This window comes from Giraffa tippelskirchi, chromosome 8, assembly GCF_054371585.1.
Source record: "Giraffa tippelskirchi isolate mGirTip1 chromosome 8, T2T-mGirTip1v1.2.pri, whole genome shotgun sequence".
NCBI lineage: Eukaryota > Metazoa > Chordata > Mammalia > Artiodactyla > Giraffidae > Giraffa > Giraffa tippelskirchi.
This window is the reverse complement of record NC_137282.1, coordinates 35,723,799-35,744,051: the sequence shown is the minus strand read 5'-3', so window position 1 is coordinate 35,744,051 and position 20,253 is coordinate 35,723,799. Positions and strand designations below refer to the sequence as shown.

General features: G+C 41.9%; 1 protein-coding gene across 1 annotated transcript; it reads left to right on the top strand.

The window, feature by feature from the left end:
* Nucleotides 1–7,009: 7,009 nt before the first annotated feature.
* Nucleotides 7,010–15,888, top strand: SPCS3 (signal peptidase complex subunit 3). The gene is made up of 5 exons (XM_081523860.1): nt 7,010–7,263; nt 8,651–8,724; nt 10,765–10,841; nt 11,418–11,533; nt 12,452–15,888. Exons 1-5 carry the CDS (start codon nt 7,121–7,123, stop codon nt 12,582–12,584), a joined length of 543 nt encoding a protein of 180 aa, XP_081379986.1. The 5' UTR covers nt 7,010–7,120; the 3' UTR covers nt 12,585–15,888.
* The last annotated feature ends 4,365 nt before the right edge of the window (nt 15,889–20,253 follow it).

The following is a 20,253-nucleotide window of genomic DNA, read 5'->3' as shown; positions in this document are numbered from 1 at the left end:
AAAGAAAAACCAGCAGAGATAGAAGGGGTCATGGGACTGGCTGCCTTATCTGACCTCAGACCAGTCCTGCTTCTACCACGATCTAGAAGGTTCTGCTCCACCAGTGAACACCCAGCTACACTGCCTCTGCTGTGACTCTCCAGGCTGATTCACTCGCCCTCAGACTTAAATACCCAGGCCTGCAAACTTGGATGTCAGTCTCCTGTTTCTTTATGTTGTCAATCAAATCATAGGTTCCTTAGGCTTTATCTGATTGGTGAAATCTGAGTCACATGTCTGTACCTGGCAGCAAAGTGCTGGGAAAAGTAGTTATTTTTCGGATTCTGAATTGGGAAGGAAGAATGCACAAAGTTCAGAACTACTGATATTATCATGTGGAGAAAGCACTGAAAAAAGTTTAGGTAAACATGAATGACAGATGTCCACCATAACTAACGTCCCCAAATCTTCACTGGAGTTTAAACTCTATTGATTCTATCATCAATGTTCTCAGTTTCTGAATTTATTTTTTACTAAATAATGGCCAGTGCAGGAGATGTAAGAGACATGAGTTTGATCCCTGGTTTGGGAAGATCGCCTGGAGAAGGGCATGGCAACCCACTCCAGTATTCTTGCCTGGAGGATCCAATGGACAGAGGAGCCTGGTGGATTACAGTCCATAGGGTTGCAACGAGTTGGACACGACTGAAGTGACTTAGCAGCAGGACTGCCGGGAGCCAGCCCACGAGATCCCACCCATGACAGAGTCATGGGAAAGAGGAATGATTGAGCACGGCTTCTCAGGCCTCAGGGATTCTCGGAAGGCTGCCTCAGCGCTCACCTTAAAGATATCTGTCTTTCTGATGTTTACTATAAAAAACCTCTTCTTATTTTCTATGACTTAAGCAAAAGGCCTTTCCCGATTTCCTTCTAAAATAGATCATTCTGAAACCTCAAATCAACAAGGCCCCTGAACGGTAGCACCCTAAATAAAATTATCTGGGATATAGAGTATGCTGATCTAAATTCCTTTTGCTAACATATTGGTTTGTTTAATAAATGTACCTATGCCTTTGGAGCTAATGTGCATAACTGTTCCTTAATAATAAAACAGCATTGAGAGCCTCCACACGAAAAGCCCCTATGGGCACAAAACCCTTCGCAGGAAAAAAGGCTTGTTGGGAAATATAGGAAATGTTGCTTTGTGAAACTGTTGCTTAGTCTATATTTACTCGCTATGTTTTTACTCTTAACGTACTTAGCCTATATAATAAAAGCATAATAGTTGAAGATTTATATAAATAGAAGTTTAGCTGTAATACAAATAGTGAGACAATTGTTGATTTAACTGAAGATTCTTACTTAGAGCTGACCTTCAGCTTGCTGTTCTATGACTTTATGGGACCACATTCTTTTCTGTTAAGCTCAAGGCGTAGAGTAAATTACTGAAAACAGGTTTTACCTTGAAACTTTCTATTGACGAATTCTTTCCTGCTGTGCCTGATACAAAAGTGTTCTGACTGATCAACCCTTATCAATAGGAGAGTCACAAGATGTTGGCAGGCCCCCAGGCCAGAAGATGATGTAAACAAAATGAACTAAGATATGCAAACGATGTCGGTAAAGGTCAACACTGTTGACCCATTAAGCTGATTTGATATGACTCTATACATTTGTTTCTATGTACCACTAAAGATATAAAAGCTGTCTTAAAAAACAATAAAGGCGGAAGACACTTGGGAGACACTTGGAAACACCGAGACTCGCTGTGTCTTCTCATTCGCATCGCCGACGCTGTCCATCCTGAGGGAACCCCTGGACCTGCTGGAGCTGGACTCCGGCACAGGACCACTGAAGTAATCAAAAAAATTAAGAACCAAAGAATTCTGGATGCCTGACTTAGAACATTTCTTATGAAGAAAGATTGAAAACCGACACTAATGTCTTTAGGAATGGATCAGCTCTTAGCCCGCTTTTTGGCAAAGTCAGACATTAAAAAGCATTTCTCTCAGAGGAGCTATAATTGATTACTTGGGCTCACTGGAGAGGGTTGCTGCTTGAGAGCTTTATTTATAGTGTCTCAGATCTACACACTGGATTGATAGTCTAATGAAATGCCTCTTTTATAATTCCAATTATACATGGGTCTTCAAATAATTTACTCCTAGATGAATCAGAGGCAGTGAGGACATGCAGGAGGCGAGCTCAGAATGCTGGCCTTAGGGTTTTCTGTTTGCTTTGCTTTGAGAGTTCATCTCTCAGCATAGGAATTTTCAGAAGTAGGCTGACTGGCATTGGTTGTTCTAGTACCCGTCAAAGCAGATTTTTGGTTATCTAATACAGTTTCTGGTAGGAGTCTCTATTTGTCTCCTTTCAATAGTATCAGCAATTTCCCTGCTATTGTTCAACTTTCAAAGAAAACAGATTCTCTTCTTTGTTACCAAACATTCTTGGCTTAGACAGGAATAAAGCAGTTAATGAACACATCTTCTTTAAAGCAAGCCTGAAGACACAAAATCCCCCTGCAATAACAACAATCAGATATTAAAAAAAAACACAATGGGAACATTAAACCAGTGTTTCATGGCCAGTAAAATAGACTTCTACTCTTTAACATGGTTGGTTAACCAAAGAATTATACTTTGTTTTGAATAGTCTAATAATAAACTATTACTTTTAAGAATAAAAAATATATTTAGCTAATACGTATATATATAAATATTGGATTTGGAAATTATATATATAAGCTAATGGAAACGATGGAAATTATATTATATATATAATATTATCGATTCCAAGTAAGTTTAAAATGTGCGTGCGTAGTTGCTCAGTTGTGTCCGACTCTTGGTGACTGCATGGACTGCAGCCTACCAGGCTCCTCTATCCATAGAATTTTCCAGGCAAGAATGCTGGATTAGGTTGGCATTTCCTACTGCAGGGGATCTTCCTGACCCAGGGATCAAACCCTCATTTCTTGCATCTTCTGCATTGGCAGGCAGGTTCTTTTCCACTGTACCAACTGGGAAGCCAGCTTTAAAATACATTATCTTATTAATTCCCATAATGCATTGACTGAACAAGAGTATTGCGTGGGTTGAATATGCACTTCATATAAAAATGTCCTTTAATCATATCAAATGATAGAAAGCAACTTTTTAGATAATGGAGTGTGAGAATAGCTAAACTGACATTTACTGTCAGCCTCTGAGCCAAAGAGAAGCACGAATGTCACGTGGGTCGCTCTCTAGATTCACATCTATATCCAAAGGCCTGATGAAGGTGGAAAGGGAAGAAATGTAGTTTGTAGACTGACTGAACTTCTGCTTTCTCTTTATATTTATTTGAGAAAAGAAGGAAGACATGATCTATTCACTGCTTTCTTCCAGGGATATTGGTGTTAAGAGTCACCTGGTGTCAGGAATCACTTGGTGTTAGGAATCACTTGGGATCTTTCACAGGCAAGTTGTCACAAAAATCACCAACTGCTAAATAAGATACTGTGTTTTACACAAACGAGCAATGTTAAGTGCAGAAAGACACCCAAAGTGTTCATGTACAACTCAAATCATATGTTGATTTTCACCGAAACCACAACTGTCTTTGGAGCAGTGGGTCTTGCCTGCCTATATGGTCAAGTCAGTGCACTTGGCAAGATCATTACTCAACGTCTGTTAACAGATCTTATACCAGGTCACAGGTTCTTTGCTTCCCCACCTGTTCCTAGAATATCATACACTTATGACTGACTCTTACAACTAATGATTAAACCACAGAAACAGAAGTTGTGCTTCATGGATTTCAGTTTTAGTAGTATAGTCACATCCTTCGAATAGTACTTTTTACTTCCTTCCAATGTAAGGATTCAGACTGTGTCAGTGCAAAAAAATTGAACATACTTCAGCACCCAGAAGCTAAGATCTAGTAAATTCCATTTACACAATTTTTTTCTTCAGAATAGACCTTTCAAAGGAAGGATATGAAGAATTCAAATATTTCCTTATTTCCTTTTTGCAAATTACTAAGATAGAATAATAAGAGTTGCATATGGATTTTTAACTTTTTAAGGTAGTCTTCTTGGTTCACAGACCTGCAGTCTTCTTACCATTTCACAGCATGAAGGGAGGGGTAGGGACCTCACCAGGGTCTCTTTAGAAGGGCACTCATTTTACTCATAAGGGTTCCATCCTCTTGACCTGATCACCTTCCAGAGGTCATCTCTTATTACCACCACATTGGGAGTTAGGATTTCAACATATGGAATTGAGAGGAGGTGGTCACAAACATTCCATCTATAGCACAGAGCTACCAGAAAAATTATATGATCACATTCAAAGATACAGAAATACATTTGAAAATAATTCAACACTCGTTCATGTTTTAAAAAAATACTTCTCAATAAAGGAATTAATGGATGCTTCTTTGATATCCATATTATACACACACACCTCTCTGTATCACGTGCAACACAGTAGATGTTCAACAAATCATTGCTTCATTTAATTACTGTGCTGCCTGGAAGATAAAAATTTAGGGCTTAAACTTAGCTAAAGATCTCTCTTTAGTTTATAGCTTGTTTGGTTTTCATTACTTGGCCCTACTTCAGTTTAGCAGGAGCTTTGTCTTAAGAATGCTCAAACTACCGCACAATTGCACTCATCTCACATGCTAGCAAAGTAATGCTCAAAATTCTCCAAGCCAGGCTTCAGCAATACGTGAACCGTGAACTTCCAGATGTTCAAGCTGGTTTTAGAAAAGGCAGAGGAACCAGAGATCAAATTGCCAATATCCGCTGGATCATCGAAAAAGCAAGAGAATTCCAGAAAAACATCTATTTCTGCTTTATTGACTATGCCAAAGCCTTTGACTGTGTGGATCACAATAAACTGGAAAATTCTGAAAGAGATGGGAATACCAGACCATCTGACCTGTCTCTTGAGAAACCTGTATGCAGGTCAGGAAGCAACAGTTCGAACTGGACATGGAACAACAGACTGGTTCCAAATAGGAAAAGGAGTACGTCAAGGCTGTATATTGTCACCCTGCTTATTTAACTTATATGCAGAGTACATCATGAGAAACGCTGGGCTGGAAGAAACACAAGCTGGAATCAAGATTGCCGGGAGAAATATCAATAACCTCAGATATGCGGATGACACCACCCTTATGGCAGAAAGTGAAGAAGAACTAAAGAGCCTCTTGATGAAGGTGAAGGAGGAGAGTGAAAAAGTTGGCTTAAAGCTCAACGTTCAGAAAACTAAGATCATGGCATCTGGTCCCATCACTCCACGGGAAATAGATGGGGAAACAGTGGAAACAGTGTCAGACTTTACTGTTTTGGGCTCCAGAATCACTGCTGATGGTGACTGCAGCCATGAAATTAAAAGACGCTTACTACTTGGAAGGAAGGTTATGGCCAACCTAGATAGCATGTTTAAAAGCAGAGACATTACTTTGCCAACAAAAGTCCGTCTAGTCAAGGCTATGGTTTTTCCAGTGGTCATGTATGGATGTGAGAGTTGGACGGTGAAGAAAGCTGAGCGCCGCAGAATTGATGCTTTTGAACTGTGGTGTTGGAGAAGACTCTTGAGAGTCCCTTGGACTGCAAGGAGATCCAATCAATCCATCCTAAAAGAGATCAATCCTGGGTGTTCATTGGAAGGTCTGATGTTGAAGCTGAAGCTCCAATACTTTGGCCACCTCATGCGAAGGGTTGACTCATTGGAAAAGACCCTAATGCTGGGTAGGATTGGGGGCGGGAGGAGAAGGGGACGACAGAGGATGAGATGGTTGGATGGCATCACCGACTCGATGAACATGGGTTTGGGTGGACTCTGGGAGTTGGTGATGGACAGAGAGGCCTGGCGTGCTGCAATTCATGGGGTCGCAGAGAGTCGGACACGACTGAGCGACTGAACTGAACTGAACTGTCTTATTAGTCCTGTTCTCTCAGAGCCTGCTGTACCTGGTATACTAGGCACTTAGTAAGAATTTTAACTGTATGGCTGTATGAAAATTGAGTGATTACTGAGTAATACAATGAAACCAGGGCTCAGCAACGGATCAGGTAAACCAGCAATAGGGTCAGAGTATCTTTTTCTGGTTTGCAGGTATCTTAGGTGTGCTTAGACTCTTAGTTTATGGACTCAAAACTTTTAAAGAAGTTAACTTCAGCGGATTACTGGGCCCACTGAATCCTATTTTTAAAATTACAACAACAGCAAAAAACCCAAAACAAAAACCCACCCTAGCTGCTAACACAACAAAGGTGTGGGCAGTTTAAGCTCAGGGATGGGCAGTCTGAATCCTACGGTCTCTCAGGGCCATTATGTATTGATGGCTTGCTAAATTTACATTATAAATTTATATATTTTATAAAAATTTAAACTATCCTTTGTGTGGCATAGCAATCCCACAGCGATCACCTCCTTTGATCCTTAGAGCCCAGTGAGGTCATCCTTCCAGTTATCCGATACATCTTGTGAAAATGCAACTACGTAAAACTGGTAGCGTCACCCTAATCGTCTGAAACAGCTTTAGCGGCCGTTAGATGGCGAAGCATTGAGAGAAACTGGTTTAAACGGGACGTGTAAAGTCAAGACCCCCACGCCCTCCCCAAAAGCTGATGTCCTAACTTTGAGCAGGCTTGACAAAGGAGAAGATTGTGCGCTTTGTAACGTGCTGCTTTCAAACGCGACCCTTCAGGACACGCACCAAACGATCCTGCCCCGCTGCTGGTTTTAAGCGCAAAATAACGGAACCTAAGCACCCGGGAAGCCACAGCTCCCGACAAGCTGACGCAGAGGCGGAGAAAGGACGCTGGGCGAGCCCCCGGGCCGGGCTAGGGTAAGCGAACTCCAAGTGGGCGGGCCTTTCACGGCGAAGCTCCGCCCCTGCCCGTCGCTGATTGGCGGCATGACAGGGGGCGGCTCCGCGCGCGGCCCGCCCGCCGGTGGGTGTGTCCGGGCAGCGGGGGCGCGCGCGCTCGGTCGCGTCCGGGGACCGGAAAGGAGGCGGGGCCGCGGCGGCGCGCGTCCCCGGAACGCGCGGCGCAGGCGGCGCGGATCGTCGGGAGCCGGTCCGCTGCCGGAACGGGGTCCCGGCTGTGCCTGTGCCGCGGTGCGCTCTCGGGGCGTCGGCCGAGATGAACACGGTGCTGTCGCGGGCGAACTCGCTGTTCGCCTTCTCGCTGAGCGTGATGGCAGCGCTCACGTTCGGCTGCTTCATCACCACCGCCTTCAAAGACAGGAGCGTCCCGGTGCGGCTGCACGTCTCGCGGATCATGCTGTGAGTGCGGCCGACGCCGGGGGGGCGGGGATGGGCGGGCAGGGCGTCGGGGGAGCCGGCCAGGCCGGGCCGGGCCGCGGGGCCCCCTCACGAGCAGCCGGCGCCCCAGGGCGAGCAGGCGGGCGGGCGGGCGCCCCCCTGCGCCGCGCCTTCGCGGGCTCGCTCTTCAGTTTTCCTGTGGCGCGTTGTTCGAGTCGGCCCCCGCGCTTCCTTCCGGTTCCTCACTTCCGCGCCCGCGCGCGGCCAATGAGGGAGCCCCACGACAGCGCGGCGCGCCCGTCCCCCCGCCCGGCGCGGGCTCCGCGCACGCTCGCCCCCAGACCCCCCACCTCCCCGGGGTCTGCCTGCTTCTCCAGCCGGAGAAGGTGCCTGCCGACCGGGCCGGAGGGCTGAGGGTGCCCGGGGAGGACGCGACATCCCGGCGCTCAGCGACGGCGTGCTTTGAATTTAAAAATTTTTGAAGGGCCAAGCCGCTTGAATACATTTTGCGAACGTGCTCCCAAGTAGTAAATTCTACTTGGTCCTTCCGCTAACCCCCCCCCCCTTTTTTTTTAATGCTAAGATTTATTCTCCGGCACTTTCTTCTTCGATTCGTAGCGTTGTTTTTTTTTTAAACTCCTCCCTGGTTCTCCTATCGTTCTTCTCTATGCCATCTTTCAACAAGTGCTCTCTCGTCTTCAACCTTCGTTTTATTTCTTAAGTCGGAAATGCTGACAAGCTAATCATCTGATAGCTATCCCCCACTTTTTTTTCTCCCCTCCTATGTTTATGTTTTTTTAGGAACTGACTTTTTTACGTGCAGACTAGACCCTGGCTGGAACTCCCTAGTCGATCTGCTCTGGGAGAGTTCAGAAAAGCGTAGCTCATGGTAAATCCTGAACAACTGTTAGCTGCTGTGTATCTGGAGCTAGCTTCTTACCTTCCTTGGTCTTCATTTGCTTTTGTCTGAAGTGGAAGTAGCACCCAACTCTTAGGCTTGTTGTGAGGGTTGAGATGATTGTCAAAAATGCATAGTGGACCTGACAGAGACACACAGTAGGCGCTCAATAAATAGCAATTGTTCATTTTGTCTTGATTTCCTTGTAGTCGTGTGTAGTTTTTTCTTACCCTTCTTTCAAACCACTTGACATAAAGTATTTCACATTCTTTGAGCACTGTTTATCTCCCTCTGGGTTTTGTTAGGGATTCTTTTAAGTTAAATGGAAATAGCTGAAGACCTGCTTTAATAGTGAATTAGAATGTTTGTTGATCAAGTTTCTCTGATTTTTACTTGTTTGTGGGGTACAACTAGACCGTCTTTCACTTATGTAAGGAATTTTGTGAATTTTGTATGTCAGTTTGGTGTTATGTTTGAAGGATGGTGAAACTTACTGTTTTTTGCTTCTAGAAAAAACGTAGAAGACTTCACTGGACCTAGAGAAAGAAGTGATTTGGGATTCATTACGTTTGATATAACTGCTGATATCCTTTTAAGAAAATACTTCATTGCGTGTAGAATGATATACATATTGTTCAGTGACTTGGGCAATAAGAATTTTTATCCACCGTTATCAATCAAACCTTGGAAATTTCTATGCTTGTGTTTTCATCAGTATAATCGTGTTAATGTCCCCTCATTCACACCTTGAGAAAACTTACTTATAGATTCATGAGTTAAATCTAAAGCTACAAGAGTTTGAGTCTGGATTTCAGAAAGAAAATAAAGTTAGATCCTTTAGCTTAAAGGAGGAAGAATGTTACCAGTACTCAGCCTACCTTGATGCAGTGTTTCAGTACGGTCCCTAAGAACATGTCCGTATTTTGTGATAGCAGAGAGAAGCATATGTTAAAAAAAGTGAATTGCATGTGCTGTGGTTCAGAAGATCATTATCAGATGATTATTGGTAAAAATGCTGGCTTCTAGTTCTTTTATAAGTACTTATATAGTAAGAGAAATCTTAACAGTGGAAACAGTTACTTAAAATGGAGGCGATTTCAGTATTTTCTCTTTATTTTGAATTTCCACCTTTTGACTCCTTTTTTGGCCAGTTTAATCTTCTTTTAGGGGCTTAGATTACTATTTTGGCAATATTCTTCCCAGTCACTTGTAGGATCTCACCTGCCTTTTTAGGACCCCAGGATTAAAATTGAATATGGAGATTGAACTGTCTGTATTTGTGTAAAGCAGCTGTCTGAACAGTGGAAGCAGATTGTGTACCTGGGAAGTTTACCTGACATACCCCTTTACTACCCTGGAATTACTTTTAATTTCATATTTTAAAAATAAATTATGGGGTTTACAAGTAGACTAGTAATTAATTCTGTAGGCACTTTTTTTTTTTTTTTAAGGAAATAGAGTACACCATCAGAAAAGTCCTGTGGCAGACTTCTGCTATTAAGTCTTCATGTCTTTCTTCTTTTTTTTAATCTAAACTAGTGAGGGAGTTTGCATCTAGTGTAAAAGTAGGAATTTTATGTATTGGACAATTACAGTGAAACTCCCTGATATTTCAACTCTTATATTTATATATTCCCAGTTTCATCATTTGTCGTTTAGATTCCCTTAACATGGCTGCTAAAAGTTGAAACTGTACCTGTCCATATAAAGAGAGATCCAAGACTTCAATTTTAAAATAGTGATTCTTAGTGGATATACATATCCAAGAAAGGAATGTCATGAACATGTACCTCTTAGCATGTAAATGGATATAATGACATGACTTAACTAACGTATGATGCTTAATGACATCCAGACATTAACTCAGTGCCAGTCTTAGTGCCACTGTGCTTAGTTGCTCAGTCGTGTCCTTCTCTTTGTGACCCCGTGGACTGTAGCCCACCAGGCTCCTCTGTCCATGGGATTCTCCAGGCAAGGGTACTGGAGCGGGTTGCCATCCCTCCTCCAGGGGATCTTCCCGACCCCGGTGTCAGTGCCACCAGTATTGTAATTAATTCTGGTGAGTTTTTTCACTCTTGTAAACAAAATTGGTATTCATACTCTTCCTTTATAAAGCACATCATGGGTTGAGGCATTTTGATCTCTACTGGCATGTGTCCATAAACAACATGTACAGTTAACTGTACTTGGTTTAGTTACTTGAGCCTATTCTTTTTTGCATAACATGAAGTTGTCTTGTGATCATTGGTTATACTCAGAACTCCGGTGGAGTCATGTGTGTTTAAGATACTAGGTCCTCTTTCTTTTAGACTTAGTGGGTTGATTTTACAGAAGACTAAATTTTTATTTCTTGGTTAAACATTAATTGAAGTATCTCAGGTAGTAATGCTTAGAGGAGCAGGGAAAGATGCTCTTAATCTCACTGACATTTTTTGACTTTGGAATGAGCTGGATTTTATACTATATTATCTTTTATATGTTTTTATTAGGGCATCAGTATGTTTCTGGGCCACTTCTTTTTTATTTTAGTATCAGTATTGCTGTGAATTACCAATTTAAGAATAATTAAAATCTTTTAAAGTTGTATGCTGCTTTATGATTTATATATTCCTTAATTTATTTACATCTAGAAAATATATTTGATTGGAATGTTAAGCAGTTGTTTCTTTATTTATCAGCAGAATATTCAACAAAAAATAATGTAAGTACATGTGTGGAAGTATTTTTGTAGATATTTAAGACCTCATTCTTTAGGAAAGAATATAAATTTTATATATTTGAAATATCTGACCTGAGTAATTTAGTAAAAATTGCAAGCCCATGGAGAAGGTGACTCTACTAAGAAAACTCTCCTTTGTAGCTTCTGTCTTTTTTACAGATGTGTTTTTTTTCTCCATTTCATGTCCTTAATTTCCCAAACTTGTTTGTGATCTGTCAAAGCAGTGACTTGAAAGGATTGTCTGACTCCTAGGATTTTACCTAGGGCCTCGCTCTGAAGAGCACATAAGTCTAAAACCTTGCATTGAGCTTTAAGGGCTCTAAATAATATGGTTGTCTTAGCAGAAGAGGTGATTTCCCTTAGGGAAATGTCTTTTGTCCAGGAGGAGTTGGACTCCTGTGTCTATCCACTTGTATCATTTTGTCTGCTTTAAGATTTTAACAGTTCCCTCAAAGTTAGATTCATTCATATAAATAAGACTTTATTTACCAATACATTTGAAGTGACTGAGATGCTAATTTCTGTTGAATTACCTAATTAATTTTTATTTTAATGCAGGCTCTGAACCAGGTTGTCCTTTGGGACAAGATTGTTCTGAGAGGTGATAATCCGAAGCTGCTGTTAAAAGATATGAAGACAAAGTATTTTTTCTTTGACGATGGAAATGGTCTCAAGTGAGCAACTCTTTGTCATTTTTTACATGCGATGCTTGTGAAGGGGAGAGAAAGACGTGATGTGTTTTTAAAGAAAAACATTACAGGCTAAAAAGAAAAGTTGAGAGAGAAGAAGAGTATTTACATGGCTCTGAACTGGAAGATTGAGTAGAAACATTGCTTTACAACCTGGAGTCTTAAGTGCTCGGTTCTCTTGCATTCTGGGAACTTAATAGTCAGAACAGGAGGGCCTGGGGCTTCTGCTGTCAGGAGTGCAGGGTCCTGGGCTGCAGATCCTGGGGTGGAAATGTCATTCTCACAGGGCTCCTGCAGGGGTGTCAGAGGAACTGCCAGAGAATCTGAATGAGGAAGCAGCCGGTTGGTCCAGGATTTGATACTGAGCTTCCTCGTTTTCCTTAACCTCTCTCATCCCTCAGCTTGTTTTTGTACAAAATGAAGGAATTAGAGTGATTGATCTTTTGAGTTAGCTTTGGAAAGGATTTTAGGAAAGAGCTATTTTAACCAAACCTGGTTTTAGAGATGAAAATTTTCCAGCATTGAGAGATTTTGATCAGTTCAGGTTTGCCTGTGTGGATAATGATAGAATTAAGTTTCACATCATTTCCCCCTGGTTTCTAGCTCCAGTGTGTTTATGTTCCCTGTGTTTTACACATTTAAGCATTTTGGTTGATGGCTTGCCTAACTGTGACTCTTAAGTAACTTTAGGTGGGTCATTACGGGAAACCTACAGTGAGAATGCTGGGGTTTTCCAGCATTGTCTGAGATTTCAAAAGACTTGAGAAAATGTGATGGTAGATTAGAATTCCACTTGGAGCTGGTTAAAACATAAAGGATCTGATACCTCAGTGCTTGAATTAAAACATTTTTATTGAACTACAGATGTTTCTGCTGATGTCTGTTTATGATGTCTCGTTACAGGGGAAATAGGAATGTCACTTTAACCCTGTCCTGGAATGTCGTACCAAATGCTGGAATTCTACCTCTTGTGACAGGATCAGGACATGTATCCGTCCCATTTCCAGATACATATGAAATAACGAAGAGTTATTAAATTATTCTGAATTTGAAACAACATATTTTTATACCTAATGAATTGTATCTCATTTCTCTTTTCCTTGCATCTTCATTTGTTTTGGGTTGTTAACTTTTTTTTTTTGGTATAAGAATGAACATCAGAAGGCGTATTTGAAGGGAAAGACTAATGTACTACCTAATTTTCCAACTAAAAACAAAGACCACCAGAATGGAGTATTATATAAGACAACCACATCAGAAGATTCTGTGAAATACTTGTATTTGAAGTCTTTGCTGTATTTCCATTATTCTGGATGGAATATGAATGATCATGAAGGATAGTCAATACTTCCAGGTGCCTGTGGAGTTGGGAGAACTCTATTTAAGCCTTGCATTCGTGCAGGCTCACATTGGATGTGATTTAGAAGCAGATATTTTCTTTCATCTCTTAGGGTATGTTTCAATACTGGAAAAATTAATACAGTTACTAGTGAGAAGCCTGGTTTACAAAACAGCCAAACATGATGGAATTTTATTCCATTTGTCTTAGGAATGCCCAAATGCTTGTTTTTCTGACAGGTGACTAGCAGCTTTCTCCACTAAAGACTAAATACCTCTTTATATGCTGTAAATCATTCTCAAATCATTTTAAAGTCTTTTAAGTCTGTGTCTTTCAGTGCTTTCTCCAAAAAAGCTCCTTGGTATTATATCTTTGTGTGTGTTTTTTTTTTTTTTTTAACATTGCCATAGAAAGTTGAAAATGTTTGCATGGTTTACCGTCTGAATTAAGTTTGTTCTACTGAGCATGCCTAGTGCCACTGAGTGGTAATTATTTAAATTTTTTCTAGGTCCACATTTTAATAATCATTGGGGTAATAATATTGTTGGTATGCTTTTCCATTTACAAGCACTCACATATATTTGACTATATGTGATCCTCAATAATCTAATGAGGTAGGTAGTGCAAATGTTAGCTCTTTGCAGATAAAGAAACTGACCCAGAAGTTTATTGAATTGCTTCCAGGTTATTACATAGCCAGCAAGGAAGGGCATTGACCCTTGAACTCAGATCTGATTCTCTGAGCATGTCCTTTCCTCTACACCTCAGTTGACAGACTAGTCAAAATTCACTTCTGTAATTTTTAATACAGTTTTTGTTACCCTGGACGCCCTTTCTATTAGTTAGAAGTGTTCCTTTTCTATATGAAAGTGACTGATTTTCAAGTTGCCAACAATTTATATAGAGGTAATATGTTACTCATTCTCTGCATAAATTCTTCTCACGTTTAAAAGAATCCAAACGTATGTAAAAATAATTTAGAGATTGATTATATGATCACATTTAACAATGTTTTTTTCTACAGTAGGCAAATAAACATCCTTAAAGGAAGCAACTGCAGATCAATCACCCTTAAAAGCAAGACCAAACACTGCAGGAACAGTGTCAGCAGTAACCAAAAAGGGCTAATGTTTTCTAAGCATTGTTTACACCAGTGGCTGACGTTTGTCATGAGAAACACATCTCCATTTACACTTTGCCTGGAACAGCTTGGCTTCTAAGGGCATGTGTTCTGTGGAGGCCAGAGGTATAGTGTCATGAATACTAGACTGGGTTTGGCTCCCAGCTTTTTCATCAAACTTTTCAGGGTCTCCCATTTCTTTATCTGTAAAATGACAGAGTTGGACTAGTTAAATAGTGATTCTTTTATACCATACACATCTGTAAAATTCGTTGTCTCTCTTTGGCCGATTGAATAGAAAAGCACCTTAGTAATGAGGGCAGATGTAATAAGATGGCTGAAAGATGAATTAACACGTAATATGTATTGATCTGACTTTATTTCTGTTAGATTTTATGCCCAGAAGATTTAACTTTTTGTGTAGTTTTTGTACAAATACTAGACACAAACTTAACATTTGTCAGCATCAAAGCTTAGAAGGGTGTGTTCTTGAGGAGGGTGCTCTCAGTAGGCCTGCAGCCCAAGGCAGACCTGGGGCCAGCTGAGGCGTTCAGATGCCTCTGGACGCCTGGATCTGTGTGTGCTGCACTTGAATGTGGAAATTGACTCCAGCTGCTGTTCAGGCTCACCCACTTTTTGGAGTTAGGTGAGGAAGGGGATTAGAAAGGCCCACTAGCACGATAGAGTTTTTGCTTTCTGAAAGAAGCTGCTCAGGACAAGGATGATCCAACATGGGAATACAAAACCTTCCTCTCAGGAACTTGTTTTTGGCTTTGCACAGCTTTGTAAGTCCACTATAACTGCATGAAAAAGTTGGACCTGTGTTGAGTTGATAACATTGTCTACCTTAGCATCAGTGTTTTCGAGAAGTCTTACATTTCCACAAGACGGAAGGCTTCACACTTTGGATTAGAAGCTTCTGAGTCCTGGGATCATCCTGGGAAAGAATCATTGCAAGGCTCTCCTCTAGTGTGCTCCCATGCTCCTTTGCGGTTTAACCTGGACCAGCACTTCCATCTGTTTTTCATGCCCCACAGTTGATTCCATTTGATTTCTTTGTGCCTAAAGGTAACAGGAGACCAGAAGTCCTTTATGGTGTAATAGGAAAAGGGGTCATTTTGAGTTTCTGTTTTTGTAATTATCTTACAGCTCTTTGGTGGGTCTGGCCAGCCTAGTAATAGCACTGAGAGAGGCTTTAAGGCTATACGAACTATCTAAACCTTACAGCTTTGGATCTTTGGGGTACAGGCTAATGGGGCTGTATTTTATAATGCTTTGAATTGACATGAAATGAGTTTATGGGGGGAAAAAACCATAAGCTGTGAATTTTGATAGTCAGCATCTGTCCATTTCAGAAGCCGCCTTTGCTTTTAGCAGACAGCCTGTGTACCTTTTATGTGACTGCCAGTGGTTTAAAAAATCTGTTTCAAAAAACTGTTGCATGTTTTGATGCAATTTGGGAAACTTTAACTTCATAAGAAAAACATTTGTGTCAACACTGAAGAAACGTTTGAGGCTTTTCTTAATTGCAATAAATATTCAACATTTTTCTAATGAAAATTTTGTTTATGAGTAAAAGGTATGCATTTAAAAGACTTTCAGATTGATGCTTTTTTTTAATGTGAAGCTGCTGAGCTAAAAACGGATGAAACCAATTCTAGTAAACTTGAGTTTTTTTTCTTTTTTCCTTTTCTCTGTCTTTTTCTGGGGCGGGGGTGGGAGAGGGTAGTCACACCTAGCAGGTCTCCAGAGACTCGGCTCCTACCCTAGACTGTAAGCTCTTTGAGGGCAGCCTTGTGGGTTTATCTTTGTATCTTCCCCAGCGACTGGCGCAGAGCTTCGCACAAAATAGGTGCCCAATAAATACTGATGATGAACCCAGTCATTGTCTCTGTAATGTGGCCCGACCGTGGGGACTACCTTGCAGGTATAGCGCTCCTTTGCAAAGGCTGCTGTTGCCTCTCCAGCCCCCGGTGACGTTAGATTTGACTCTTCCTTCCTTTCACACCTTAGACATTGCCCAGGCCAGGCAAGCACTGCGCTCCTGCAGCCAAGACCTGGGTTCCCCAGCTCCAGGCTTCTGATAAGAGCCACGGGACATTAACCGAGAAGACAGATTAAAGTAACAGTTGAAAGTCACCACACAGACCTGACTTGAAATGCTGTCAAGATGCTGGTTGAGCTCATGAAGAAACAAACGGGTCAGATTAGGTGACTGCATTTGACAGCGCGGTGGGTCCAGCCGCCCTCACATTCATGGCTTCTGGGCCCCCCTCCCCGGGAGGCCGCCAAGTTGGGGGAATCCTGTCGTTTCCATTTCTCAGAAGAATGTTTCCCAGTGAACGCAAGACAACCGCAATGACAGAAATACTCCCTCAAAGAAGAGAAAAGCGGTCTGATTCAGAGGAGAAGTTAGTTTTTTTCTAAACCAAAGTATTTTTCTGGGACGACGAGGTCAGCTGGGAGTTCTCAGCCCTGCCTTTAAGATTTATCCAGGTATAGAGTCAAGAAGTAAAACACTGTAGTCATTATTAATGACAAGAAAAACATCCCCTGGAGGAGGAAATGACAACCCACTCCAGTATTCTTGCCTGAAGAACCCCATGGACAGAGGAGCCTGGTGGGCCATAGTACGTGGGGCCACAGAGTTGGACACAACTGAGCGACTAACACTCCAGGGTAAAACGTGAGTTGCATTACCTGGTTGGGGTGACTCCAGGAGGCCAGAGAGACCCATTCTTACAAGTCTAAGTCCTGTTGACCAGTTCCCTTCAAGGAAGACACGTTTGGTGAGAAAACATCTCCAGGGCAACCTGTGACAGGCCATGGGTCTCGATCAGTTCAGTTGCTCAGTCGTGTCCAACTCTGCGACCCCATGAACCGCAGCACGCCAGGGCTCCCTGTCCATCACCAACTCCCAGAGTTTACCCAAACTCATGTCAATTGAGTTGGTGATGCCATCCAACCATCTCATCCTCTGTCGTCCCCTACTCTTCCTGCCCTCAATCTTTCCCAGCATCAGGGTCTTTTCAAATGAGTCAGCTCTTCGCATCAGGTGGCCAACATCAGTCCTTCCAATGAACACCCAGGACATCTCCTTTAGGATGGACTGATTGGATCTCCTTGCAGTCTAAGGGACTCTCAAGAGTCTTCTCCAACACCACAGTTCAAGAGCATCAATTCTTCGGTGCTCAGCTTTCTTTATAGTCCAACTCTCATATCCATACATGACTACTGGAAAAACCATATCCTTGACTAGATGGACCTTTGTTGGCAAAGTAATTTCTCTGCTTTTTAATATGCTATCTAGGTTACTCATAACTTTCCTTCCAAGGAGTAGGCGTCTTTTAATTTTATGGCTGCAATCACCATCTGCAGTGATTTTGGAGCCCCCCAAAACTAAGTCAGCCACTGTTTCCACTGTTTCCCCATCTATTTGCCATGAAGTGATGGGACCAGATGTCATGATCTTAGTTTTCTGAATGTTGAGCTTTAAGCCAACTTTTTCACTCTCTTCTTTCACTTTCATCAAGAGGCTCTTTAGTTCTTCACTTTCTGCCATAAGATTGGTGTCATCTGCCTATCTGAGGTTATTGATATTTCTCCCGGCAATCTTGATTCCAGCTTGTGTTTCTTCCAGCCCAGCGTTTCTCATGATATACTCTGCATATAAGTTAAATAAGCAGGGTGACAATATACAGCCTTGATGGACTCCTTTTCCTATTTGGAACCAGTCTGTTGTTCCATGTCCAGTTCGAACTGTTGCTTCCTGACCTGCATACAGGTTTCTCAAGAGGCAGGTCAGGTGATCTGGTATTCCCATCTCTTTCAGAATTTTCCAGTTTGTTGTGATCCACACAATCAAAGGCTTTGGTATAGTCAATAAAGCAAAAATAGATATTTTTCTGGAACTCTCTTGCTTTTTTGATGATCCAGTGGATGTTGGCAATTTGATCTCTGGTTCCTCTGCCTTTTCTAAAACCAGCTTGAACATCTGCAAGTTCATGGTTCACATATTGGTGAAGCCTGGCTTGGAGAATTTTGAGCATTACTTTACTAGCGTGTGAGATGAGTGCAATTTTGCAGTAGTTTGAGCATTCTTTGGCATTGCCTTTCTTTGGGATTGGAATGAAAACTGATCTTTTCCAGTCCTGTGGCCACTGCTGAGTTTTCCAAATTTGCTGGCATATCGAGTGCAGCACTTTCACAGCATCATCTTTCAGGATTTGAAATAGCTCAACTAGAATTCCATCACCTCCACTAGCTTTGTTCGTAGTGATGCTTTCTAAGGCCCACTTGACTTCACATTCCAGGATGTCTGGCTCTAGGTGAGTGATCACACCATCGTGATTATCTGGATCATGAAGATCTTTTTTGCACAGTTCTTTTGTGTATTCTTGCCACCTCTTCTTAATATCTTCTGCTTCTGTTAGGTCCATACCATTTCTGTCCTTTATTGAGCCCATCTTTGCATGAAATGTTCCCTTGGTATCTCTAATTTTCTTGAAGAGATCTCTAGTCTTTCCCACTCTATTGTTTTCCTCTATTTCTTTGCACTGATCACTGAGGAAGGCTTTCTTATCTCTCCTTGCTATTCTTTGGAACTCTGCATTCAAATGGGTATATCTTTCCTTTTCTCCTTTGCTTTTCGCTTCCCTTCTTTTCACAGCTATTTGTAAGGCCTCCTCAGACAGCCATTTTGCGTTTTTGAATTTCTTTTTTGAGGATGGTCTTGATCCCTGTCTCCTGTACAATGTCACGAACCTCTGTCCATAGTTCACCAGGCACTCTGTCTATCAGATCTAGTCCCTTAAATCTATTTATCACTTCCACTGTATAATCCTAAGGGATTTGATTTAGGTCATATCTGAATGGTCTAGTGGTTTTCCCCACTTTTTTCAATTTAAGTCTGAATTTGGCTATAAGGAGTTCATGATCTGAGCCACAGTCAGCTCCCGGTCTTATTTTTGCTGACTGTATAGAGCTTCTCCATCTTTGGCTGCAAAGAATATCATCAATCTGATTTCAGTGTTGGCCATCTTGTGATGTCCATGTGTAGAGTCTTCTCTTGTGCTGTTGGAAGAGAGTGTTTGCTATGACCAGTGCGTTCTCTTGGCAAAACTCTATTAGCCTTTGCCCTGTTTTATTCTGCAATGAATTCATTCTCTATCAGTACCTGTGCTTTTATGACACCTTCCTGTCACACACACGTAAAATTGCGGATGAAGTTTCACAAAGTAATACTTTGGACTATGAAGACAGGCTGGTTCCAAAGTCCAATACAATGTCCACCACCTGGACAGATGCTAGTTACTGCTCACCTAGCTCAACATTAACAAAACTAAGATCATGGCATCTGGTCCCACCACTTCATGGAAAATGGATGTGGAAACAGTGTCAGACTTTATTTTTTGGGGGTCCAAAATCACTGCAGATGGTGATTGCAGCCATGAAATTAAAAGATGCCTACTCCTTGGAAGGAAAGTTATGACCAACCTAAATAGCATATTAAAAAGCAGAGACATTGCTTTGCCAACAAAGGTCCATCTAGTCAAGGCTATGGTTTATCCAGTGGTCATGTATGGACGTGAGAGTTGGACAGTGAAGAAAGCTGAGTGCTGAAGAATTGATGCTTTTGCACTGTGGTGTTGGAGAAGACTCTTGAGAGTCCCTTGGACTGCAAGGAGATCCAACCAGTCCATCCTAAAAGAGATCAGTCCTGGGTGTTCATTGGAAGGATTGATGTTGAAGCTGAAACTCCAATACTTCGGCCACCTCATGCGAAGAGTTGACTCATTAGAAAAGACCCTAATGCTGGGAAGGATTGGGGGCAGGAGGAGAAGGGGACGACAGAGGATGAGATGGCTGGATGGCATCACCGACTTGATGAGCATGAGTTTGGGTAGACTCCGGGAGTTGGTGATGGACAGGGAGGCCTGGCATGCTGCGATTCATGGGGTCGCAAAGAGTTGGACTCGACCGAGTGACTGAACTGAACTGAACTATGTGTTACCCATCCTAACTATGTGACGCTCACCTCACATTTTCTGGTGAACTGCAGGAGTCTGGTACCCCTGGCTAGAAATCACATAAAGTAAAACACTTATTAATAGAAGAAAGACACTCAGGCCCAACAAGCTTTAAGATGAATAAGGGAAAGCAGCAAATATATATCCATTGCATCACTGTTTTACTTATTTAGTGAGATGGCACAGGAGAATTGTTTTCTCTATATATTCATATGTA

Excerpts from the sequence above, each read along its gene's own strand:
- SPCS3 (XM_081523860.1), top strand. The coding sequence starts at position 7,121 with ATGAACACGGTGCTGTCGCGGGCGAACTCGCTGTTCGCCTTCTCGCTG. Across the intron at positions 7,264-8,650 it reads CACGTCTCGCGGATCATGCT|AAAAAACGTAGAAGACTTCA; the intron begins GTGAGTGCGGCC and ends TTTTGCTTCTAG. Across the intron at positions 8,725-10,764 it reads TACGTTTGATATAACTGCTG|ATCTAGAAAATATATTTGAT; the intron begins ATATCCTTTTAA and ends TAATTTATTTAC.